We start from the raw sequence: 26758 nt of genomic DNA, 5'->3' as shown, positions 1-26758 counted from the left end.
CATTTAAATCCAGTTCACCTGAAAGTCAAGTCATCATCTTCCTGATATCTTGCTCTTCTTCGAGGACAAAGGACAAACAAAAACAACCACGCCTGGCCTATTATCTTCTTTGTTTCTATCCCTGAGCAATAGAATGCTGCTGGAGAAAGACTTGAAACCTTGTTGATTAGGTTCTCTACAAATTATTCTAACTTCAACTAGAATCTCATCTCTGCTCAACAATCATTTTATTAATCTGTTATCAATCTCCTGCATATTATTTTCCCTGTACTATTTCCTCCAAACCTCCTCTCTTCTTAAGTCTCTAAATCCACCCTATTATTTTCTGAGATAAACCTCTTATCTTATTGAGAAAAGTGAAGCCATCCTTTGTGAATTTCCTTACCTGTTCTCTGCCACAATTCTAAACCTCTTCAGGTCTTCTTCCCTGTCTTTCCCCTTCCTCTCTTTCCCAAAGTGAACCCCTTTGCCTGTCAGCATCATCCCATCCCCTTTCAACTCCTCCAGGACCTCACCCTATCAATCTCTACAACCTCTTCTACCCCATCCACCACTTCCTCAGTCTCTCTCTTCTGGATGTCCCCCAAGGTCCTGTTCTTCCTCTTCTGTTTTCTCTCTACACACCCTAACACTTGGCAATTTCATGCACATCAATGGCTTCAATTAACTTTCAATTACATCTAAAAAGATGACTCTCACATTTGTATTGCCAATTCTAATCTCTTCCTTGAGCTCTAGTTCCAGTTTGCACAGTCCTCCCTCACTTAAATCCAATTCACTTGCAAATCATGGCATCACCTTCCTGAAGCCATGGTCCTCTTCAAGAATGAAGGACAAACAAGTGAGTAGTAGTAGCTGCCCCAGTAGGGGATCAACTGGCTAGTTCCAATTGGGCAATGCAGCTCCTTCCTTCCTTCCCTCCCTTTTCTTCCTCTGTCCACATAGGGTATACATTTACTTTGAGTGCTATGCCCAAAGGAATATAAATTTTGATCACTGAAACCTTACAAGACATCTCTTGTAACTTCGGGTTGGACATCTAGAGATCCTCACCAGGAAGTCCTGTCTGTACCTCAAACTTAATCATTTTCAAACTAAATTAATTGTGCTTCCTCCAAAAGAAACTCCTTTTCCATTTGTGTTAATGACACCATCATCTTCCCAGTCTCCCAGCTAAAAACTTCAGAATCCTTGAATTTTTCTCTCCTGTCCCAGCCCAATCCATTAAGTGGCCAAGTCAAGTCCTATCAATTCTCCCTGGCAACAGCTCTGTTCCTTCCCTCTTTCATGGCTATTATGCCAGGTCAAAGTCTTATTACCTCTAACCTGGACTACTGTAATGCTCTCCTAATTAGTCTTCGTGTCTTCAATTTCCCTATTCCAATTCATTCTTTACCCTAAGGTCTCTATAATCTTTCTAATACATATTATCATGTCACTCTTCCACTCAAAAATCTTTGGTGGTTACCTAATACCTATTGAGTAAAGTACAACTGGCATTTAAGGTCCTCCACAAACATATTAAACTCAATACTTTCAAAACAGAACTCATTATCTTTTCCCCCAGATCTGCTCTTCAAAACCTCCCTATTTATGTCGAGGGTACCACGATGTGTCCAGTCAATAAAGTTCACGACTTCGATTTTATGCTTGCCTCCTCCTCCAATACCCCACAAATCCAGCCAGTTCCCAAATCTTGCAGCTTCCACTTCCACATTATCACTCGCATCCATTACCATTTTCCTGATGGCCCAGCTAACACACCAGTTTAGTCCGCCATGATCTCTCACTTGGACTATTAAAGTGACTTCTTAATTCATCCAAAAAGTGATTTTACAAAAGTGCATATTTGACAATGTCGCTCCTCTACTTAATCAACTCCAATGACTTCCTCTTGCTTTGAGAATACAATGTAAACTACTCTCTTTTTCTTTTAAAAACCTTCGGAACCTGATGCCAATCTACCTTCCCAGTCTTACTATACATAATGCTCTTCTCCATTCTCTGTGGTCTAGCCAAACTGACGGTCCCGTTCTTCACACACAATACACCCATTTTCTATCTCTATACATTTATCTTTATATTGACTGTCCCCCATTTCTGAAATGCATTCCCTTCTCACTTCTGTTTCTTAGGATCCCTTGTTTCTTTCAAAATTCATTTCAAGCGCCACTTTCTGTGGGAAGTCAGACTCCCCTGCCCCTCAATTACCTTGTATTTACTTTGTATACAATTATATGTGTACATATCTCCTCCAATGTTTACTTTGTATACAATTATATGTATACATGTCTCCTCCAATTGTACAATGGAATAGTACATTGAGAAGAGGAAGTTCCATTTGCAAAGTTCTCTTTTCATCCTGAGCTCCTAACCTGGCCCATAGTAGATGCTTAATAAATGCTTGTTGACTGACTTATTAAGATATCTTTAGCGATACTCTCTTCTTTGCTCTATCAATCAACTAATCAACATTTATTAAGGGCCTGTGTGTTACGCACTGTGCTAAATACTGAAGGGGGAAGCCAAAAACAAAAACAAAACAAAAAAACCAGTCCCTGCTCTCAATGAGCTCACAATTTAATGGAGAAGACAACATGCCACAACTATATAAATAGTATAAACTGGACATAATAGAGAGAAGGCACTTGAATTAAGGAGAATAGAGAAAGGTTTCTTAATAGAAGATAAAATTTCACCTGGGACTTAAAGGAAGCCAGGGAAGGAAGCTAGGAGACAGAGATGAGGAGGGGAACCATTCCAGGCATGGGGAAATGGCCAAAATCAGGAGATGGGGTGTCTTTTTGATCATCTTTCCCACTAAAAGTCTCTAACATCCAGTAAAAAGCACTAATTATTTTTAGAAGTTCCTTCTATAGCAGAGGAAATAAAACCTCTTCCTTTGTCAATGCTCCTAAGTGGGAATGAGATCAGAGGGATAATTGCATGAACCTATCTCCTATGGATCGAGGGATTATTGATAACATGGGAATCTCACTAGGTAGTTCTTTCCAGTCACTGTCGACTCCTCTATAGCATTCCCACAACTTCACCTTTGAGGAATTTATGTCTTATTTCATAGGCGATAAGGAGCCACTGAAAGTTTTTGGAGTGGAAGGAATGCCAGCATCGGGATGGCCTTATCACCGTACCAATATGCAGGCAGTAGGATGAGGAGGCTGAATTAGAGAGGTGGGTAAACCAGTTGAAAGGACTGCTAGGGAGGGGGCTGCTTTTCCTGGAATAGGAAAATTCTTAGCCTCTGGTGTTGGGACTGACAGTTAAAGTGGCCCCAGGCGGGGAGGAGGGTGTGCTCGGGCTAGGGAGAGGAAGGGAGGGAGGAAACCTGGGGAGTTCAAGAGGTGGGCGTGGAAGAGCCAACTTCGCCCGAGGCTGATTGGCTGCGAGACCCAGCCCTCCGCTACTAGTTTAAAAGAGTTGGAGAGGCCAGAGCTCGGGCTGCCTGTGCCCAGAACGAGGAGTCGCGGACCCCAGTTTCTCCGGCTGCCCCTCTCTCTTGTGACCTAGCCCCCGCCTCCACTCTTGCAGCTGTTTTTGAGTTTGCCGCCGAAGAGGAGGTTGGAGGGGAGGTAAAAGGTGGACGCGGATCGTGGAGCCCAGAGTGCCATGCGCCGCGCCAGCCGAGACTACACTAAGTACTTGCGAGGTGCGGAGGAGATGGGCAGCGGCGGCTCCGGAGCCCCCCACGAGGGTCCCCTGCACCCCACGCCACCCCAGGCTCCGCACCAGCCCCCGCCCGCCTCACGTTCCATCCTGGTGGCCTTCATGGTCCTGGGGCTGGGCCAGGTCGTCTGCAGTGTCGCGTTGTTTCTCTACTTCAAAACCCAGGTGAGTGCCCGCCTGCACCCGTGCGCCCCGAGAGCGCGTCCTGGTGCCACTCGGACCCTCTGTCTCATTCCGTCACTCCCCCGAATCCCCAAGGGGCTGAAGCGGCCCCGAAAAGGAGTTTGTTATATCTCCTCCCTTTTTGTTCTTTTCTCTACCTACTGTATTGGAATTTAACTTCCGTCTGAACTCCACCTTTTCCTAACCCAGGTAGTGTTGGACAGAGGACAGAATTGCAGTGACTTGAAAGCCAGCTGTTGGCTCTGGCTTCTGCATGCTAGAAACCTGAGCAAGGAGGGGACTCATCATTTTCCCATCATTTCTCCCCGTACTACCTGTGTCCCAGGGCTTAGACTCACCTGGTTTGAAATGTCCCTTCCTCCCCCCCCCCGCCCCGCCTTCCCATTAATAGGAAGTTTTTGCACTCCCTTCCCCCCTCTCTCTCCTCCCCCTCCCCAAAGGAATAACCGCAGACTTTCATTTTATTACCGTCTTGAAAAAAGCACCTATTCAACCCACCTTGCAGAAGGGCGAGCCTCGCCTCACTTAGCCTCCTGCTCCACGCTGACCCGGGCTTAGTGGGGATGTCTGTGGGTATTGGGTTTTCTTTTCAGGCACCCCCTCATCATAAGGTTCAGCCCTGAGTGCTAGAGGAACAGCTGCCTAGCTGTATCTCAGAGTGGAAGTTTCCCCGGTCCATGAAGCTCCAGCAGGCTCTTGAAGAATGGGTCTTGTTTAGGGCTGGCGTCTTGTGAAGGTTTGATGTGTGCAGAATAGAAAAAACAAACAAACAAACAAACAAAAACCCCCAGCCTATTATCCTTGTTCCGTTACCTAAAGCTGATGTTCCTGGCCTTTTTCTTGAGCTTTTTCATGCAATGGTTTCACTGCACAATACAAGTGGTTGCCTTCTGCCTTCCAGAGTGGAGGTGAACAGTGGAGGAGGAGAGGTTTGTCCTCCTCAGGGGACAGTAGCTTCCAAACCACAAAAATCTAGTAAATAACCTCCCTCTCTCCTCCTCCCGGAGCTGTGTGACTTAGGACAAATTACCTAACCTCTCTGTGCTTCAGTTTCCTCATCTGAAAAATGAAGGGTTTGGACCCCGGGACCTCTGAGGTCCCTTCCAGCTCTAAATCTGGGACTTTGTGATGCAAGATTTGCTCTATGGATCAGAACTGTAGGGAGATAGTAAAAAGGCATGGTTAAGGCTGTAACATTATGCTTTCTGGTGGTTTACGCTTTTAAGTCCTTGTTTTCTTGGAAATTGCAGTGCAGCTGGTTGGATTCATTTAAATCCCCTTGTCTACTACTCTAAATTCTTTCTCAGAGGAAGTGGGGGGCTGACTGTGCATTTCTTTATGGGAAAGAAAGAAAGTTGAAGTTGGTCTTTTTTGGCTTTCAGGCTCATAGAAAGGTGATTACCAAGCTGGGGCACACTAATTTGGGGAGCTCCGTGAGTTGCTGGAGATGAGTGGCAAGGTGTGTGTATGTATGTATGTGTATGTGTGTATATATGTACATATGTATGTATTGGCAAGTGTGTAGGGTTGAAAAGAAGGCAGTAACTTGGTTTGTGGGATTTGGTTGAGTGTTCATTGAATAGTCTGTCTTCAGAAATATTTTTTGGTTGTCTCTTAAAGGGAAAGTAGTTATATATACATATCATGACACTCAAGACAGCAATATTTAGAAGGTAACAAATGATCATTTTATGTTGAGACAAGATACGTTTAAAAAAAGTCTACTTTTAAAATAGTCTACTCAAAATGCAAGCAATTGATGTTTTAACCACAATCATTTTAGAATGAAATTCATTCAGTGGCAGACACTAACTAATGCATATATTGTCCTAGTTGTGGTGTTTTTTTTATGTTTTAATTCAATTTAAATTTATTGCGTGCCTACGCTGCGTATCACTTAGTACTACTAGGTGATTTGGGATGGGAGTTCAAAATGCACCATTTAGCAAACATTTATTGAACTCTTAGCTATATAGTAAGTGTTGTTGGGGGATAGAAAAGAAAAACATGAACCCTGTTTACAGCAACCATATGGCACAAATTCTCTATAACAGTCTTGATATCATAGAAATAAAATGTACTTCTAAGAAATATCCTTTGTCAAAGAATGTGTTTTGATTTTTGGTTCAGTTAATTGGGTGGTCCTCCAACCTCAAGGAGCTTACAATGAAAGCCAGCCCTTCCCTCAAGGATTCTAAAATTGAATTCAAACAAAATAGAACAATATTCAGAAAACAGATGGGAAACACAAGCAAGATAATGTGGAACTTATAAACAAAGGTAAACAACCTGAAGGGCCTTGCATTGGTTCTACAGAGTAAGTTGACTGAAGGTTTCCTGAGGTGAGATTCTAAAGTGGTTGTCACATAGGGGAGGGGAAGTTGAGGGAAGGCGGGAGAGTAAGGAGGAACTCAGAGGACCAGTTAGAGCAGGCTTCTTTGTCAGGAACAGAGTAAGAGTGGGTTGAGCAGTAACAGGAAACAAACATGGCAAGGTGGGAGGAAAAGAGTTGGTGGTGTGCTGCTATCACTGATTTTTTTTCCTAAGATAGTAAGTCAGAGTAGAGATGGTTGGTGGTATGAAACTTCCAGCTGAATGAAACATTGTTTGCTGTAAGGGGTAGTGTCAGTATTTAAAAAATAAGCAGGCTTATGTACCCTTCAAAATTCAAAAGTATTGCTTGGAAAAGAATGATCCCCAAATCTTTTTCTGTAGTGTGTATGTCTATTGGTGAATCTATGCAATTTAGCAAATGAATGTTTGCAAAGTACCTACTCTGTGCAAGAAAAGCCATAGGCACTGTGAATACAAAGATGAAAAATAATACAGTCTTTGCCCTCAGAAAGCTTACATTCTGTGTATGTGTGAGGAGGTGGTCTGAGTGGCCATGTAACAAGCACATGGACAAGTGTACACAAGGTAATTTGAGGAGGAAGAGAGTATTAGGGGATTAGGGTAGGCCTATTGGAGGTGACATATTGGTGTAGCATTGAAAGTATATAAAAATTCCAAGAGGAACAGAGTAGGAGTAGTATATTCTAGTTTGTGCAAAAACATGGAAGCTGGATATTCATAGGAAACATCTAGTATCTCAGCTTGGTTCATATATATATTTTTTAAGTTTTATTTTATTTTTCTCAATTACACATAAAAATTTTTAACATTCATTTTTTAAAATTTTGAATTCCAAATTCTCTCTTTCCTCTACCCCCTCCTTGAGAAGGCAAGCAATTTGATATAGATTACACATGTGAAGTCAAGCAAAACGTATGTCCATATTAGCCATGTTGCAAAAGAGAACAGATCAAAAACAAAACAAGAAAAATAAAGAAATTTTTAAAAAAGTATGCTTGTATCACTATTCAGACTTCAACTTGGCTCAAATATAAAGAGCATGGGTAAAATAACATTAAATATGACCAGAAAGGTTGACTTCAGCCAAATTGTGGAGGGTCTTAATGCCAGACCAAGTAGTTTTTATTTTCTTTGAAGGATAATAAGGAGTCATTGAAGATTCTTGGACAGGGAAATGTCATGACTAGATTTGAGCATTAGGAAGATTATTTGATCAGCTAAGTGGAGGATGGATCCAGGAAGGATGAGGCTCCAAATTTGGGAAGTAAGAGAAAGGGAAAAGTTAAGAATGATTCTGACACTACCAATGTCCTCAATAAAAATTTAACAGGATATTATCTCATTTGAAATTTTTAATGTTGGTCATCCAGTTTCAGTAGAAAATATTTCCTAAATGTTGTGAGGACTTGGTTTTCCATTGTACTTTCATGAAAGAATAAATATTCATCATATGCCATGAAGATGATGCTATGCTGCATCATAGTAACATTTTACAAAGGTCATCTCCTAGGGGAGGATGTGCTGGAAGCAACTCATGTAAATGAATATATCATGGAATATGTTTGCAAGTACTTTATGTATCTATGTGGAATTTCTATATAAATATCAATAAACATAAGGCTAATATGAGACCTTCTCCGAGATTTTTGGAGGAGTTTTGTATAATATAGAATGCCAGAGCAGGAAAGAACCTTAAAGATCTCCTAGTCCAATCCCTTAATTTTATATATGAGTAAACTAAGGTTCAGGGAGCTGAAAGTCCCTTGGCCAACATTACAAAAGTAATAAATGGCACCACTAGTCCTTAAATACTTCAATGCCAGTGATTAGAGTGCTGGGCCTGGAGTCAAGAAGACTCATCTTCATGAGTTCAAATCCAATCTCAGACATTTACTAGCTATGGTGACTCTAGGCAAGTCACTTAACCTCAGCTTGCCTCAGTTTCCTCAACTGTAAAATGAGGATAATAATACCTGTCTCCCTGGGTTGTTGTGAGGCTCAAATAAACTATTTGTAAAGCACTTAGCTTTACTGAAACATAGTACGGTGCCATGTAAATGCTAGCTACTACTTCTACTACTATTGCTGCTGCTGCTACTACTATTAAATTCATGCTTCTTTTTGAATTTGCATTGGAATGTGGCACCAAGTAAAAGACTAAGCATATGTTAATTTCCATTGAGTTTACTTGTTTTGTGGCTTACCTATTTGGTATTTCCAAACCCATTTGAGCATGTCAGTAGCTAGTGTTAGATAACACATTTATGATCAACAATTATATTTGTTATATATAATTCTTCTGCTCTTATATTTTATATTACAGTTGTTCATGTGTGTGGTATGTTCAGTTACTGAATTGTAAGTTACATTTGGGTAGAGATCTTGCCTTATTTAATTTTTTTCTGTACACTAATGCACAATGCTCTACCATAAATGTTTGTGGTTGATAAGACAATGAGGAAAAGGTACCTAGTACTGGTATTCTGGGTTTGTTGTTGTTACTCAGTCATTTTCAGTCATGTCCAATGCTTCATTATCTCATTTGGGGTTTTCTTGGCAGTGATACAGGAATGGTTTCCCATTTCTTTCTTCAGCTCATTTTACAGATGAGGAAATGAAGCTAACAAGGTTAGGTGACTTGTCCAGGGTCACACAGCTAGTAAGTGTCTAAGGACAAATTTGAACTCAAGAGGATGAGTCTTCCTGACTCCAGACCCAGTGCTCGGTACATTATGGCACCACCTAGCTGCCCTGGGTTAAGTATGATCAGAAGTATCACAGAATAGAAGAATTTCAGAGTTGGGAGGGACCTTACTGGCCATATAGTTCAACACAAACTGAATGGAACCCCTTCTTTAACATATCCAACAAATTGTTGTGTAGTCTCTTCTTGAAGACTTCCAATAAGGAAGACTCCTTTGGACACGGAGTCTTCTCTGACTTCCAGCCTAAGTTTGCATCTTTGCAATTTTCATTGAATTGGTATAGGTTCTGCCCTCTGGCGGGCAAGCAAAACAAAGTCTAATCCCCTCACCCACAGAACAGCCTTCTAAATCCTTGAAGAAAGTTCTCTTATCCTTTCTAAGTCTTATTTTCTCTTAGCTATGCATGCCTGGTTCTTTCATCTTTTCCTGATCTAACATGGACTCAGAGCCCTTTGAATCCTTGTCGCTCTTGACTAGACCCTCTCCAGCTTATTAGTCTTCCTGAACTGTGGCACCCAAAATGGAGCACAATACTTTAGACGTGGTCTGATCAGAGGACAAAGAGGTCATTACTGGATTTGGATTCAGAGGATGTGAGTTCAAATCACAGCTCTGTTGCTTATTGCCTTGTGACATGGGCAAGTCAATTGATCTTTCTGGGATCCAATTTCCTCATCTGTAAAATGACAGGGTTGAGCTAGATGACCTCGAAAGTCCCTTATAAAGAGGTCATTGTGACCTCTTTGAAGCCCTTCCTTTCCTAATGCAGCCCAAGATGGCATTTGTTGTGTTGGCAACCATGTCACACAACTGACTCAGAGTTTATAGGGATCTTCAAAGAAGAGTAGTTTAACATCCTTTATGAATTGTCAACCTTAGTTTGACAGTTCATTTAAAGGGGCAGCCATTATTATTATCCTATAGGGGATAAAATTTAGAATTGTTATCTCCTATTTTCATCATATGAACATGGTTTTAATATGCATTTCTTGAGAGTAGGGATTGTTTCATTCTTTGTACCTCCAGTTCTAACACAATGTTGACACTAGTGGGTGCTTAATAAGGGGGCAACTAGGTGGCATAATAGATAGAGCACTGGGCCTAGAGTAGCAAAACTCATCTTCTTGAGTGCAAATCTGGCCTCAGACACTTACTAGCTGTGTGACCCTGGGCAAGTCCCTTAACCTTGTTTGCCTCAGTTTCCTCACCTGTAAAATGAGCTGGAGAAGGAAATGGCAAACCACTCTGGTATCTTTGCCAAGAAAAGACCATGAAAAGTCAGAAATGACTGAAAACAACTGAACAACAGCAAGGTACTTAATAAATGATTGTTTATTAGATTGATTGATTTGAATAGTAAAAAATGAATTAGCTTTAATGGTTTTTGTGTTATGCCCATATCTACAGGGGTAAAAAGCAATGTATAGTCATCCTATAGTCTACCACCATTCAGAAGGAAAAATAAAACTATGGTTACACATTTATTGTTCATTTTTTAGTATACAAAGGGATATAAATCTTTCCAAATGTTGCTTGTAAGTGAATATGCTACTTCTAAACCTCCATAGGTTTAATTGAATGCTTACCTGGAGCTGAAACTTTTCCAAACACTCAAATTTTACCTGTTCATTATTGTCCCTTGTATGCACAAACTACTGTGCCTTACTGTGACTTACATAAAGCTCTCTGATGCAGGGGTGTGGGGGCTGCCTGTTTGAACTCACAGATAACATAGTGGTAGAAATGTCAAGCATCCTGCCTCACTTAACCCTATAAAGATGAAGAAGAAGGCTTTGATGAAATATGAAAAGGTTAGCTCATTTTATAAGAAACATGGAAACAGGTAATTGTCATTTAAATATCAGTCAATTATAGAGATAATTAAGACACAAAGTCATCCAATCCTGTGCCATATTTCAAACATGACTAGATATAATTACTCTGTACTCACTAAACATTACCGAGGTTTTTCAAATAATTTACCTGAAATAGTAAATGACCTATTCCTCATACAGAAGTTGTATATTTGACAGAAATCTATTAATTGATTACTGAGTAATTAAACATAACAAGAAGCATAGACTTTTAAAAATTGCTTTTGTTGATTATCAGCTTTGTAAATCATGTACATAGAGTCCTAGGGGCCAGAAATGAGTGCTGCTGGGTGGCTAAAGCCTTCCCTCGGCTTAGACCCATTCTTTAGTGTAGACATCCCAACTTAGAATCATTGGAGTGTAAGTACTTCCCCATACAAGCTTGCATTCTGTCTTGGCCTTTATTTTCAGGAGGGTAACTGCTGCATAGGTGGGCTGCAAAGGCACTAGGGTGAGAAAGTTATAGGCTGTGGTTTTTTTCCCAATAAAATAAAAGTCTATGTTCATGTCTAAATTAAAGTATTTTAATTCAATTCTGAAAACCTTAGCTGCCTACTCTGTACAAGGCACTGTGCTTGGTGTAGACTACCAGGATTAAAAAAAAAAAAACACAGGACCCCTGAACTCCAGGAGTTTATTGAAGGATACGGGATCTGCCCATTTACTTTGAGACTCTAATAGAACTTCTGATGAGGTATTCCCTCCAATAAAAGATGTCTACTCATCCAGAGTGACTTGTTAATGCCTTCCCATCAGTCTGACACCAGTGGCTCACTGGATAAGCCAAGAGATGAATATACCATGATGAATAGATGAATACCATGCATATTTTAAAATATCTGTAAATAGTATGAATTAAATGTGTTTATAAGAATTATTTTATGCATAAGAACACAGTCATTTCCAACTCTTTGCAACCCCATTTGGTATTTTCTTGGCAGAGATACTGGAATGGTTTGCCATTTCCTTCTCTAGCTCATTTTATAGATGAGGAAACTGAAGCAAACAAGGTTAAATGACTTGCCCAGGGTCACACAACTAGTAAGCATCTGAGGCTAGATTTGAACACAAGAAAAGAAGTCTTCCTGACTTCAGGCCCAACATTCTATCCATTGCACCACCTCGCTGCCTGTTAGAGCATGGTATATATCTGTATCTCTATATTAATGTATTTAGAAACATTTTCTTTCTTTTTCCCTCCCAAGAGATATGAATGCAGACATTTTCTCCTTTGGTACAGATTATAACCCACCCATGATTTTTTTCCTCTTGTGTAATTTTTGTCCGTATTCTTCTATAGATCTACAGAGGCTCTAACCACTATGCTGGAAGGCTTTTTCTAAGCAAATCATTGGCTATCCATCTATTATCCATTGTCCTAATCATATGACTGGCCCATCTCCTTATCTCATTCATACATTTCCCAAATGAGCATCATTAGAAATATGCAAGAACTTAACCTCTGCCCTCCATGTATCTTTTCATCATCCACTGGGTCATTCTCAACTTTGATTCTTATGATATTGCTGAATTGTAACATCATTTACATCCATTCAGCATCATCATGAGAGTGTTTGTATTTATCCACTTGGGTCTTTTCATGGGTGTTTTTGCAGCATTAGTAACATTTTAAATAAGTACTGGCCCCAATACTAAACTTCCATAAAAAGAGGAAAATGGCTAAATTATCACCTATATTAACTGGCATAAAATCCCTGTTTTGTAGGAATATCATATACATAGTAGATGTCTTAATAAATGCTTGCTGACTAATATTGTAATCTGTTGTGGTCATTTGTTTCACTTGTGGTCAGCTATAGGTAGACTTCTGCTTTCATTTCCAGTGATACCCAAAATTACAAAACCATTGTAATGGCCACCAAATGTAGGTGGCCCCCCTCCCCTTATCCTTCCAACCCCCAACTTCTCTAGGCTTACATGACATCTAAGTGTGACTTATAATCAGTGTTATTTGTTATTTTGTGTGTGGGTATTTGTGCATTTTTCCTTCAAAGACATTTAATATTAGGAGTTCCAACAATATTTGGAAATAGTTCCTTTGAAAAGAAAACAGAAAAGCTTATTCATTCACTTTGTGGTGGAAGGTCATGTTGCGGTAATAGTGTTATCTCTGGTGCCAAGTTTCACACTGACAGGAAGAACTGAATTTGATGAATATATGAGAGTGTACTACATACGCTGGCATCAGCCATTTTGTGTGGTGGCACTGTTTCCAAAAATTATGCATACTAAAGTCTCTATCTCTGATACTTTCCCTAGTGTCTGATGCCACAGCAATCTTTTGAATTTGTTGTCTAGGATTTTTTTGTTGGGGGGAGGGGGAGGAATGTTGTGAAGTTAGAAAAAAAAGCATTGGACTAAGGAGATCTGGGTTCTAATCCTGACTCTGACAATTACTAGCTGATTGACCTTGGCCAAGTCACTTCATTTCTCTCTGGGTTAAGTGGTCCAATGGATAGAGCTCTGGGCATGGGGTCAGGAGGAAGACCTAAGTTCAAATCTGGTTTCAGACACTTTGATAGCTGTTTAATCCCAGGTTAGTCATTTAACTTCTGTTTATCTCGGTTTCCCCAACTATAGAATGGGGATAAAAATAGCACCTACCTCCCAGGGTTGTTGTAGGGATCAAATGAGAGCACATTTGTAAAGTGCTTAGCACACTATCTTCACATAGTAGGTGCTTAATAAATGCTTGGTTTTTTCCCTCCCTCTTTCCTTCCTTTTTTCCTGTTTGTTCCTTCCTTCTTTTCTTTTTCTTTCCTTCCTCCCTCCCTCCCTCCCTCCCTTCCTCTCTCCCTTCCTCCCTCCCTTCCTTCCTCCCTCCCTTCCTCCTTTCCTTCCTCCTTTCCTTCCTTCCTTCCATTCTTTTATAAAATGAATGATTGGACTAAGTTATCACTAACTTCCTCAGGTCCTACATTCTCTGACTCTCAAGTCACACCTCATAAGTAAGCAGTTGTTATTTGTTTGTCTTAAGAATTTCCTCTTGGGTAATCCTTGTATCTTCTAATTCATGTCAGTTATTTTAAATGAAACATGAGAAATAAATATTGATCTTACATCATTGCTTTCCATGTTCCTCTTTCTAGATAGTTAATCTATTGCTAATGGAGATAATTTTCATATTTGCAAAGTTGAGAGAAGAAAATCCTTATGAGTGGTTGAACATGGCTGTAAGCTTTCTAATTTAGACGTCAGATTTGCAAAAACTCTCAGGAATCTCCCAAGCCATTACTGTTGGAATCATCAAGGTAATCTTTTCCCAGCTATATATAACTTTTTTCCCAGGCGCCCATCTCCAGTAATCCTCATCTAGATCTTGCCACTGGACCCAGATAGCTCTGAAGGAGAAAGCGATGCTGGTGGCTTTGCACAGCCCTCTTTCCCTTAAATCCAGTTCACTTGCAAGTCATGGCATCACCTTCTTGATGGCCTGGTCCTCTTCAAGAATGAAGGACAAACAACAATAGCCTTTTCCCAGGACCATAGGATCACAGATTTAAAGCTGGAAGGGACCTTTGAGGCCACTGAGTACATTTCCCTCAAGAGGTTAAATGACTTGCCCAGGACCATCACAAGAGCTAGTGTCTGAGGGAGAATTTAAACTTGTGTCTTCCTGACTCCAGTTCCAGTAGTCTATCACCTACATCACTTAGCTGCCTCTTTCCCAACTTGAATTGTAGTATTTAAAGTTAGGAATTTGAAAGAGAACATCCTTGAAGTATTCAGAATTCCTTGGAAGAAGAATGCTAATCACATCATCATCATCATCATCATCATCATCATCATCGTTACAATGAGTGATTGTCACTCTGTTCAGTTCTCTTCATGTCTCTGATCATGCAATTTTCCTTTTTTAATTTCCAGATAAAGATGTTAGGGATTTTCTCAATTTTCGTAAAGAAATTTATTCTGGCAGCTACTGGTAGAATCCCTTGAAATTATTTCCTCAGGCTTTTGACAAATGAACTTGAGTAGTTGTGAAAAGCAATTGTTTGCTCTCTTAACTAATCAGATACTCTTTTTTTTTTTCTTCAACAACTATTTGAAAGGCAATGTGGTATGACTCAAAAGGGTGGGGAGTTGGAGAAGCAGGGTTCAAATCTTGCTTCTGCAACTTTCTACTGGTGGAATCTTGGGCACTTCCCCTGGATGGGTTTCCTCCTTTGTGAAATGAGGAGGGTTGTTTTTGAAGATGCCTCCTAAATGTAATCCCTTCTGTGGAGTCAGAGATTGTATGTTAAACACTTGGATCTGCTTTTTGCTATCTGAGCAGGGCAGTAAAACTCTCTGGGCCCTCAGTTTCCTACTCTGTAAAAATGATGTGGACTCAATGACCACTAAGTTCCTTCTCAACTCTAAATCTGTGATTCTGTGATCCTAAAATGGTCTTTGCTTTCAAGAGGTTTAGAATCCCTTGAGAAGAAGTTCTACCTCATTTAATGAAAGCAACACTCTCTCCAGGAACAGTTTGATTTCTACAATTCTTACTGATTTTATTGAGCCACTGAAATCTGAAAATAAAATAAAATTTAAAGACAGTGACTAGTGCCTGGCACATAGTAGGTGCTTAATAAATGTTTATCGATTGGTTGAATATTATCCTGTAACCATAACAAGTGGTCTTTCACTTGTTTTCTTTCGGACTCAAACTTACATATAATATTACTGGTGATTTTTTTTTTCTAGTTTTAAAATGGTTGTTAAAAGCAAACCCCCCCAGAAATTGTTTGGACCATTTCTTCAATTCTTATTATTTTTGTTGATTCCAAATTCTTACTATGTCTTATTGCAATAAACTGATAAAATTGCTTTTTAAATTTTTAGAGAAAATACTGCTTTTTGGACTTTTTTCATTTTGAATTTTTCTCACATTTCTCTCTAAATCAAATTCATATCACTTCTTTAAAAAATGAATTGATTCTACTTATATTCCTGTTAACTTCTTTAATTTAACTCTTGTGCAACAATTTCTAATATTTCATTCTTTCCAATGTAGAAGGTGCCCCTTTGTGGGGATGCTTGGTTAGATTTGGTGAAATTAAAGGATATGGGCCATTGTCTGGAATCCTTTGTTTGAAGATGTAAATATCCCAGTTGTCTGTATTTAGATAGTTGAGGACCTCTGTTTGACCAAGTGTGGGGAGAAAGTTGGCCTGGGTATTTGTTGACTCATTTGCATCTCATTGAAAATAGTTGATTGAGTCCTAGCTATAATGGATCTGAGTTGCTCTTTTGACTATGAAAGGGAAGAGGTAGATCAAATGGAAAGGGCAGATGAGCAGGAACATAAACAAATACACCGAATCAGGACTGTTTGTTAGGGGTAAAGTCTTTATACTTGCCCAAAATCCCCTGGGGAATGGCTCCTCCTGAGAGTTGGCCTCTATGAAGAGGCAGTAGAACTTCTCAGATGGAAAGATGATAGCGGATGGGTGAAGTAGTGGGCTGATAAGAGTTCCTAGACCTAACCTCCTAGAGAGAAGAGAGGGGATTTCCTCAACAATACCAACTTCTTGAAAATAGCCCATTGAACATAAGAGGATCGAGGGCATGACCTCAGAGGTAGAGGATCAGAAAAAGACAGAGCCATCACATGGAATAACAGACTAAGACCTTACCCTCAACTACTACTGTGAATTATGTGGCCTCTGCAAGTCTAAATGGAAAGCGGTTGACTAGCAATACCACCCACAAAGTTCCCTTTTGGGAGGAGCCCCAAACCTTAGAATAGCACTTACTGTATGTCTGGAGGACTGTATAATTCCATAGAGGAAAGCAGGGCTTAACAGACAATAAAAGATTATTTCTCCACTGATCTTCAGAGAATTGCTTTCTTTTGGGCATCTAAACCATTGGTTTGTACTATGAGTCTAAAAGACTTTCATCTTGAAAAGCACAGAACAAAAACGGCTAATGGTGATTTGATACCCAATATACATAAAGTGATTGTTAAAAGAGCACCTAGCTGCTCATGATGGCTTCCAATTAAATTTCTCAGATGAACAAATCCACACGTACTGAAAATACTGCCAAATGTGATTGCTAATCTAAAAGATTGTGGAGAATAGGTATAGGGAAAAGAGTGAATGTCTTTACTTTAAACAAATGGGGGAAGAGTAGAGTATATAAACTATAGGGTATTTAACTTGTCTTCAATTCTGACAAAATTCGAGAACATATTATTAATTATTAATTGAGTTGATTACTGAATATTTAGAAAGGCTGTGATTATAAAGATGCAATATTAACAACGGGCCATGCCAAACTGATCTTATTTTTTTTTTTTGGACAGTGTTCCTAGTAGATCAGAGGAATGATGTAGATGTAGTTTGTTTAGATTTTAGCAAAGTATTTAATAAAATCATGTCATTAATCTGGAAATGGTGGAAAGATACAACAGAGATGGAGTTGGGATTATTTGAAAGAGAGCCAAACTTTTCAAAATAGTCATTAGTATTTCTATGTCTACTTGGAAAGGAGTCTTCAGTATTGTTGCCCCAGAGATTTATGTGTGACTCAGTGGTATTTAATGGTCTTATCAATGACTTAAATAAAAGCTGAAATTTTCAGATGACGAAAAGATGGGGGAGGGATAGGTCATGCAGTGGAGGACAGTAAGGTTTCCAAAGGATCTCGATATATTGGGCTGAAATATAAAAGGGATGAAGGTGAAGTCTCACATTTGACTTAAAAATTGCTTCACAAATTCAGAATGGGGATTGTGCGGTTGCAGTTCATGTGGGAAAAAAAAGATCTGGGGGTTTTAGTGAACTGCAAGCGGAATATGAGTCAACAGTGTAAGATAGCTTAGATAGATTAAAAAGTCTAATTCTAATGTTCCTGAGTTGTGTGGGGAGACTTAACTTCCTGGAATAAAGAGGTGATAGTCCTGTTGTATATACTCTGCTCTAATCAGACAATGCATGGAATATTATGTTCATTCTGGACACCACAGTTTAAGAAGGACATTGGTGAGCAAGAGAGCGATCAGAAGAAGGCAACCAGGATGGTGAAAGGACTTGAGTTCATGCCCTATGAGAACTAGGAGTATTTGTTCTGGAGAGGACTAGGAGTCACATAATAGCTGTCTCAAGTGTTTCACAGAACTAGACCTTTCTCTCCTCTCTCCTCCTTCTCCTTCTTCTTCTTCTTCTCCTCCTTTTTTTTCCTTCTCCTTCTCCTTCTTCTCCTCCTCCTTCTCCTTCTCCTCTTTCTCCATCTTCTCCGTCTTCATCTTCTTCGTGTTCTCCATTTCCGACTTCTGTTTCTGTCTCTGTCTGTCTCTGTCTCTCTTCCTCTAAATCCTTCGTGGGTAATTTCTATTTTTGATAAGGTGAAATAAAGTCTGTGATCTCTATCACCAGATATTATCCAAATGGATAAGATGACAGACCCATCTGAATATTTGACTAAATATTGAGTAAATATTGAACTAATTTGAAAAATTTGAAAATTTGACTAAATATTGAAAAAAAAGGCTATTCACTGTAAGTGAATTATTTGAGTGCTTGCTTGGGAACTGAAGGACTTTTTTTTTTAACCTTTCTTTGAAGAGACAGACACAATTATATTTCCCTGTTTCTAGGGTAGACCCAAGATCAGGTGAAAATAAAGCAAGTTCTAAGATTTGCAGGGGGAGAAATTTGGATGGAGAGGGGAGGTGATGAGTCAAAGGGTGATGTATGGGAAACCACTAAGATCGAGCTTGGTCTGTGTAAACCCAGAGTCTGGGTTCTGGGCCATATTAGTACGAACACTAAAGCAAAAGTAGAATTCACCTTGCATGCTCCACCACCTCTGTCATGTGTATTTTGTTATTTATAATCTTGAGAAGTAAATGTGTTATGGCTCACTATAAGTTACCCTCACCCTACGTAGACATGATATTTTCCCACTGATTGCTGCTTTGGTTATTATTCGGAAGTAGTTTGAAGTTGTAAGAATAATTGATAAAAGGAAAAGGAAGAGGGCTTAAAAAGGTGTTTATCCCAACATGAAAGTTATACCACCAGCTCCAGCTTGTTACTTGGAAGCACAGATCCTCTCCACCTCAACCATATTCTTTCCTAAGAAAAAGGGGGAAATTATGCAAACAAATATGGTTAGCTAAAAAAGGGAAAATAATAGCTAGCATTAAAATAGTACTTTAAGGTTTGCAAAGCACTTTACAAATGTTATCTCATTTGCTCCTCACAACTACCTTGGGAAGTAGGTGCTATTACTATCCCCATTTTACAAATGAGAAAATTAAAGCAGGCAGAGGTTAAGTGATTTGCCCAGGGTCATAGAGCTCGTAAATCTGTCAAAGAACAGACGTGAGGGCTTCCTGGCTCTGGGTCTAAGATTCCGTCTACTTTGCCATCTAGCTGGCTTGTTATAAGGCTAAACACACATTTACTACATGCCTTCTCTGGGCAAGGTACTGTACTATGTGCTGGGGATAGAAAGACAGGAACAAAGGTTTCTGCCTTCGAGGAGTTTATAGTCTTAAGAGTGCCGCATGGACATAGGTAACGAAATAGAAGAGGATGTGAAAAACGAGAGAGCAGAGGATGGGAGGCTTCCTATAGGAGGCTGTTCCTTACCTGCTTCAAGAAGGAAGCTAAGGTTTCTAATATATGGAGGTGAGGAAGGGAATTCATTCCAAGAATGACAGAAAGTCTGTGAAAAGGCATGGAACCAAGAGCTGAAATCAGGACAGCCAGCAAGTGTGCCAGTTTGAACACAGAGCTTTGAACATGTCATGTAAAAGGGAATAATATGTAAAAGGGAATTATATGAAAAAATGGCTGGAATGGTCAGATGGAGCTGGCTTGTGAAGAGATGTAGAGAACTGAGATTGAGAAGCCAAGGGGTTTGCATTTTATCCTAGAGGCAATCAGCAGTAAAAAAATGTACCCTTTTCCCATTTCCACTTGCTGTGGAATTAATCCATTCATGCATTCAACCAATGTTTCTCAAACACTTATAGCCAAGGTGGTATGTTAGATACTACGGGAGATACAAAGAAGAAGACATGGTTCCTACCCTCTTGAAGTGTCCATTCATTTCCTCTTACTGGTAATGTTAAAATCTTCAATTTTATGGTAAAAGGTATTTAAACAATTTTACTTGTGCTCAACATCTCTTTGTGGAGAGTATGTAATCACCCTTCAGACCAAAGTGAAGCAACTTGAGTTATATTGCATTGGGTTTTTAATGTGCTTCTGGGGAAATGAGACACCTTGAAGGAATGACTTTGTTGTGCTTAAGCAACACTTTGTTAAATAGCAGGATGAATAACAACCACTCTAACATCCTTTAAAATATTATTTCAGATGGACCTTAACAGAATTTCAGATGACGACACCTGTTGCTTTATAAAACTTTTCAAACTCCACGAAAACTCAGATTTGCAAGACACGTCTCTGGAGGGTCAGGATGCAAAATTAATGTCCGATCCCTGTCGAAGAATCAAACAGGCCTTTCAAGGAGCATTGCAGAAGGTGAGTGTGCTCACCTCATTCTGTGGTTGAAGGGTCCTGGGTTGGGGGGAGATGGGGGTTTGCTCTTCCAGTCTTCAGAGTTAAACCCATTCAAATACAATTAACTTTGATTATCCTTTAAGAAAAAAAAAAGTATTTTTGTGTATGAGTCAACATAGAAACGTGTTGGTCAATACCTTCATATGGCATCACAGAACCTCAGAGCTGGAAGGAGCTTCAGAGGGTGTCTATTCCAATCTCTGGCTAGATAAGAATCCCCTCTACAAGAGATGGCACCAAGGGTCTTTAAGTGGTCTTCTAGTGAAGGAGAAGCCAATCCTTTCTGAGTGAGCACATTGCACTTTTGGGTAGCTTTTTTTCTTAGGATGTTTTTTCTTGACATCAAACCCAAGTTGCTTCTTTGTCACTTCCACCCCCTGTGCTTGGTTCTGCCTTCTGGGGCCAAGCAGAACTAGTTTAATTCCCCATTTCCTGTGATGACTCATCAAATACTGGATAGTCCCCAGATTAGTTCTGAGTGGATCCTCCCCTCTCCCTTCCCCTCCCCTTCTTTCCTCTTCTTTTCTTTTTGTTTTTAAGAAGATGGATTTGAATTCATACTTGGAGGAAATACATGTTGGTTTGTGGTGAGTTGATGGGTCAATTGGCTGACTTGAAATCACTGTCCCCAAAATCATCCCATTTAATGACTTCATTTCCTTTATATCGGTATACATTTGTTTCATAATAGATTTTTTCCCTTTCCAGTGAAGATAATCATAGACCTCACTTAAATGTCACTTTAAAAAAAAACTATTTTATTTTTAATTCGTCGAATAAAACAGGCATTTCCACAACGTAGTGCAATAAAACAGATTATTACACATGAAACTACAAATCCACCATGTACAATTTGCTATTGCCTTCAAACATACAAAAAAGTTATCATGTAAACTTTTTTTTTCCATTTTTCCCCTTCCCCCCACCCTAGAGATGGCCACCATTGGACACAAATAGGTGTGTGTGTGTGTGTGTGTGTGTGTGTGTGTATGTGTGCAGATAGTACCATTCTTCATATGTCCTTTATAGTTAATTTGGATATTTATAATAGTCAAAATAACTTAGTCTCTCACAGTCATTTCTTAAAAGGATATTGCTGCTACTGTATACATTGTTAGAAAAACAAGGAAAGATTTGCATGAAATAATTAAATGCCTTTTTACAGTTTACAAAATGCTTTACAGCAGCCGTGTGAGCTAGGTACTACAGATGAGGAAACTGAGGCATTGCAGAATTGAGTGGGAAGAGGAGGAGTTGAAATGACTTACCAAAGGTTACATGGCTAGGAAGTGCTAAAGTCAGGATTTGAACCCAGATCTTCAAACTTCATCTCCAATGAAAAGACTCTGTTTAGTGCTTGGGTTATTATTAAATGGTTAACAATTAGGATGGTAAATGATAGAAGATAGGGAGGGGAAGAAGACAGAAAATTAAAGGAAAAAAATTAGTTTCCTTTTCTTTTAGGAAAAGAAAATAGGGAGGAATGCAGGGATTAGAAGGGAGAAAGAAAAGGCAAAGATTAATGACATCACTTCTACAGAAGTGGGAGGTATTGAGAAACATGGAATCAATCATAGATAAGCAGGGTAGCTTTGAAATTTACATGTTGGATTTATTATATTTAATTTATATTTATGTATCTTTAAAAAGAAAATAAATTATATTTTTAAAAGATAAGCAGCTACACGGGATTTGCAGTTTCATTTATAAACCTTTTTTAGTACTATTATATGTATAAAAATGTCCATCTTATTTGGTGTTTCAGTTCAGAATAAAAAATATTTTTTTAAAAAAAGGAGAATCATAGAATATTTTAACTTTAGAGCTTTAAGATACCTTAGAGATTGTTGTTCAGTGGATAGAGCACTGGACCTGGAGTCAGGATGATCTGAGTTCAAAACCAGGCTCAGGTACTTACAACCTATATGACTTTGGCCAAGTCAGTTAACCTCTGATTGCCTCAGTTTCCTCATCTGTAAAGTGGGGCTAATAATAGAACCTACTTCATAGTGTAGTGTGAGTATTATGTGAGATTGTATTTGTCCTGTGTTTTGCAAACCTTGAAAGTGCTATATAAATGCTAGCTATGATGATGATGAGGAGGAGGAGGAGGAGGAGGAGGAAACTAAAGGTCAGAGTTGGGAAAAGACTGTTTATGGTCATGTAAAATCAATGACTTCTCTTATACTTCTAGGAACACAGTTAAGGAATTTTTTCACAACTGCGTCTTTGCTTCCCTTGACATTGTTTAGATGGTTGATCAAAGAAAAAATTGTATCTACCTTAGTGAATAGAGGACCTAAAGCAATATATACCAGGCTTAACTTTGTGAATGTTCCCCCCACCCCCAAGGTTTCTTTTGTTCCTTTCACCATGAAAGTATCAACAAGTCCTCCAAAAAAATTAGCATTTAAAAATCCCATCAGTACTTTTGGTGGTGTGTTGGAAGGTCGAGAACAGAGAAAGAATCAAAGTCAAAATCAAGTCAAGATATCTCTGCAACTCCAAAAAGTTTGGGCTTTATTGGTCTAGAATTTCTAAGTGGAAAGGCTATTGGTAGTGGAAAGCAAAATTTTCAACCACATGGGTATGTTGTAGTATTTTATTTATAGAGTTTTGTGCTAACCTGAAATTTTTGTTTTCGTACTTGGAAGATCAATAAGACTTAAGCACATCAACAAGATGGTTGACTCTGTGTCTCTTAGCAAAAATGTAACCTAACATTGGGAACTTGCAAGCATTTAGGGGGAAAAATCCCCTCTATAAAATTAAAGAAGTCATTAGTTCCCCTTGCCACCTACCAAAAAAGTCATTTTTTTTTTTCTGAAAAAATAGACCACAAATACCAGTAACTTCCTTTCCAATTTGCTGCTGCACAACAGAAATATAATTCTCTTCTGGGAGGAGTTTGTATTTGCAAACAATTTAATCAGAACAAGGGCTTAATTTATTACATGATATTACTCAGTTATCTTTGCCATTTCTAGATGTCTTCTATCTTCTGTCCAGTTTGACGATGTCTTCCAAAAGTCATTAGAACCTGTGAAATTCTAATTGCCTTCCAAAATTTTGCCCATGCTCTAATTAGGTTTTCACATAAATATTTTAAATTTCTCCCACATCTTCTTCCTGGTATCTTGTATCATTAGACTAAGTGAACTCAGGCATTTAGCTAGAGTAAATACAATAAATTCACCTCTCCCCTCCCCCCCCCCAAAAAAATAGGAGGGTGAAGAGCATAGTCTCTGAATATTCTTATAAGTCTCCTCCCTGAAACCCTGAGTCTGAGTATATTAACAATTTCTTATTTTCACAGTTGCATTTTAGTAGGTAGAGCCCATGATAATATGCTCTGGTGCCTTGCTTTTAAAATACCTTGATAATAAGGGCCATATAAAACTGTAAATTCCTTGAGAGGAAGGACTGATTCTGCCTCTCTTTGTCTTTCCAGTGCCTGGCACAAGTAGGATTTAATAAATGCTTGTTGACTTGATGTTAAGAAAGAACATTCCTCCTGAATCAGTTACTTTATTGATTGTTAAATAAAGGAGAGATGAGTTGTTTAATTTTGGTAGCATGATACTAATTTTGACTAGAATTTTGTTACATCTTCAAGTTGCCTTTATTTGCAGTGTTATAGTCACTGTGTTCTGATCCTCATTTTCCTTATCTGTACAACGGGGACAATCGTAGCATGTGCCTCAGAGGGTTGTCATCAGGTTCATGTGAGATTACGTATCTAAATCCCTTTGTAAACCTAAAGGGTAATCATTGATCGATTTCAGTTATTGATAGTGAGTATTAATAGTGAGCAGCCATCATCATCATTTGTAGTGTATTTGTATTGCTTTTTTGAAGTTCAGTTCAGTCGTTTCCCAGTCACGTTTGACTCCCCGTGACCCCTTTTTGGGTTTTCTTGGCCAAGATACTGGAATGGCTTGCCATTTCTTTTTCTAGTTCATTTTACAAATGAGGAAACCAAGACAAACAGGGTTAAGTGACTTGTCCAGGGTCACACAAGCCAGTAAGTATCTGAGGCTGGATTTGAACTCATGAAGATGACTCTTTCTAACTCCAGGCCCAGTGCTCTATCCTCTGTGCTATATAGCTGCCCCGGGTAGAACTGGTAAATGTATTAGAATGGGTATAGCAGCTATATGAGAAAGGCTTTAGGCTTCACTGTCTCTTTCTCTGTTTACTAGAAGGGGCATGAATGTTGACATTTGGAAACTTGTTCAGTGGAGTACTTCAAGAGACTGGGCATTAAAATGCTTTAACATTACCCTCTAAAAGCATTTTTTAAGCTCTAACTTGTACTTTGCACTGAAGAGAGTGACTTAACTAGACATGAGCCTTCTTTAATGGTCTACAAAATAAGACAGATAATGCTAGAGCAGGTAAACAGAGGCTGTTCAAATAATGGAAAAAAATATTGAACTATTAATAAACACAACAAAAGTACATCAGAGACCTGGTATATCATTCTACTTCAGGGTCTTCCCTGCAGTATCATGATTTAGGTGATATAAAGGGTTGTTTTTTTTTTTTTAAATAATAACCACACTACTTTGGACAGGTTGCGTAATCATCCCATGTTATAACAGCATGTTGATTATGTGTTTCATCAAACACAACTGTATTTATAAATACTATTAAAGATCAAATGCTAACAAATAACTAAAGCATGGAAGAACAATTGACAAATTCATTCATTGAGGTATGGTTCATAATTCTAGTGCCAAGGCCAGATATTTATTTAAATAAGATATTCTATCTTCATTAATGCCATTTGTGTCCATGAGACATATCAATATAGGTTTAAATTTCCATACACCTCATATTTCAAAGTTTAGACGAAGGTCCAATTATTACTTTTAGGTACTGTTACATATAATTAGTTCTGGCTCTGAGAAGGCTTATTAAATTGGCCAAATGTGGATAGAGCACCGGCCCTGAAGTCAGGAGGACCTGAGTTCAAATGTGACCTCAGACCAAACACTTGACATGTACTAGCTGTGTGACCTTGGGCAAGTCACTTAACCCCGACTGCCCCACTAAAATAAATAAATAAATAAACAAACAAACAAATAAATAAATAAATAAATTGGCCAAATGTGTAGTATTAAGGTGGCTAAATATGTCTTCAGTGTACTCTGACCTCTCCCTCTTGCTCAGATCCCCTTATTTGTTCTTCTCTTAGGTGTCCAGGACCCTTATGCTATCTCTTAACTATTTAGAGACCCTATTATTCTATCCCACTCAGAGCTACTGTAAGCCTTTCCCTACCCAGTCCCCAGTATCAAATCATACCTGTTCTATGTCCCATTTCTCTTCTTCCTTGCTAAGGGACCGACTAGTGATAAATTTGTATTAAGGTGTTAGAGTATCCTTAAGAGGAAATTATGAGTCCTGAAAATATTGAATTATAAGAAAGGTACTGGTGATAATGACTTGATAATATATAACATTGGCATTTAAACAGAGCCCTTTGGGAGACACAATCTAATCCCTTCGTTCAAAGGAAGGACTCCAGTGCTAAGAATCTGAGGTGCTATAAGTTAGTGAGGAGAAATTTGGAACAGGCAAGACTTTTAGATTCATTCAAATCATACTATTGGTAATAAAAACATAAGGTCTGACATAACTGGCAAATTATTATTCTTTGCAAGATAAATAAAGACGTGTTTCTCAAATTTGCTAATTATTCTTCCTTGTATGGTAGTTGTTGTTAGTCTTTTTATTGTAACTAATAAATAACGTGGGGCACTTAGGGTGGTACAGGCATAGAGTGCTGGGCTTGGAGTCAGGAAGGCTCATCTTCCTGAGTGCAAATCCAACGTCAGACACTTACCAGCTCCGTGACCCTGGTCAAGTCATGTAATCCTGTTTTTCGCAGTTCTTTATCTATAAAATGGGCTAGAGAAGGAAATGGCAAACCACTCAAATATCTTTGCCGACCAAATGGCGTCATCAAGAGTTAGACGTAACTGAAATGACTATACAATACATAACGAGGGTAAATTCTTTTGTGGCGCCAAAGAAAAAAGTGTGTGTGTGTGTGTGTGTGTGTGTGTGAGCTTTTGAAATTCCTACACACAAACAGAAAGGCAACAGGAAAAAAAAAATACACATCTCCTTTCCTCAACCAAAAAGCTTGCTTGTAGGAGATCATTCAGTCAATCAGTAAGCATTTATTGCCCAGCCCTGTGCTGTAAGGAGTTAATGATGCTAACTCAGTTATGCCTAACATACTGCATTTATTTTGGGGGATAGAAATTCTTTTGCACACACCTTGCAAAGTAAGATTTTTCATTGAGGAAGCCTAGGCTAAGTCCAGAGTATACTTACATGATAACAAAGCACTTTAACAAAACACTTTGTTATCTCATTTAATCCTTACAACTACCCT

General features: G+C 38.9%; 1 protein-coding gene across 1 annotated transcript in view; it reads left to right on the top strand.

Annotated features, from left to right (window-relative positions):
- Positions 1-3470: 3470 nt before the first annotated feature.
- The window catches only part of TNFSF11 (TNF superfamily member 11), a 54087-nt gene continuing 30799 nt past the window's right edge, over positions 3471-26758 (top strand). Inside the window, exons 1-2 of the mRNA XM_027873782.1 lie at positions 3471-3849; positions 20143-20310. Coding sequence (XP_027729583.1) covers positions 3628-3849; positions 20143-20310 — 390 coding nt within the window. The 5' untranslated portion in view covers positions 3471-3627. The remainder of the gene's footprint in view (positions 3850-20142; positions 20311-26758) is intronic.

Source organism: Vombatus ursinus, unplaced genomic scaffold (genome assembly GCF_900497805.2).
Source record: "Vombatus ursinus unplaced genomic scaffold, bare-nosed wombat genome assembly UNPS02014802.1, whole genome shotgun sequence".
NCBI lineage: Eukaryota > Metazoa > Chordata > Mammalia > Diprotodontia > Vombatidae > Vombatus > Vombatus ursinus.
Note: the sequence above shows the minus strand (reverse complement) of the source record. Positions and strands in the feature narration are given on the sequence as shown.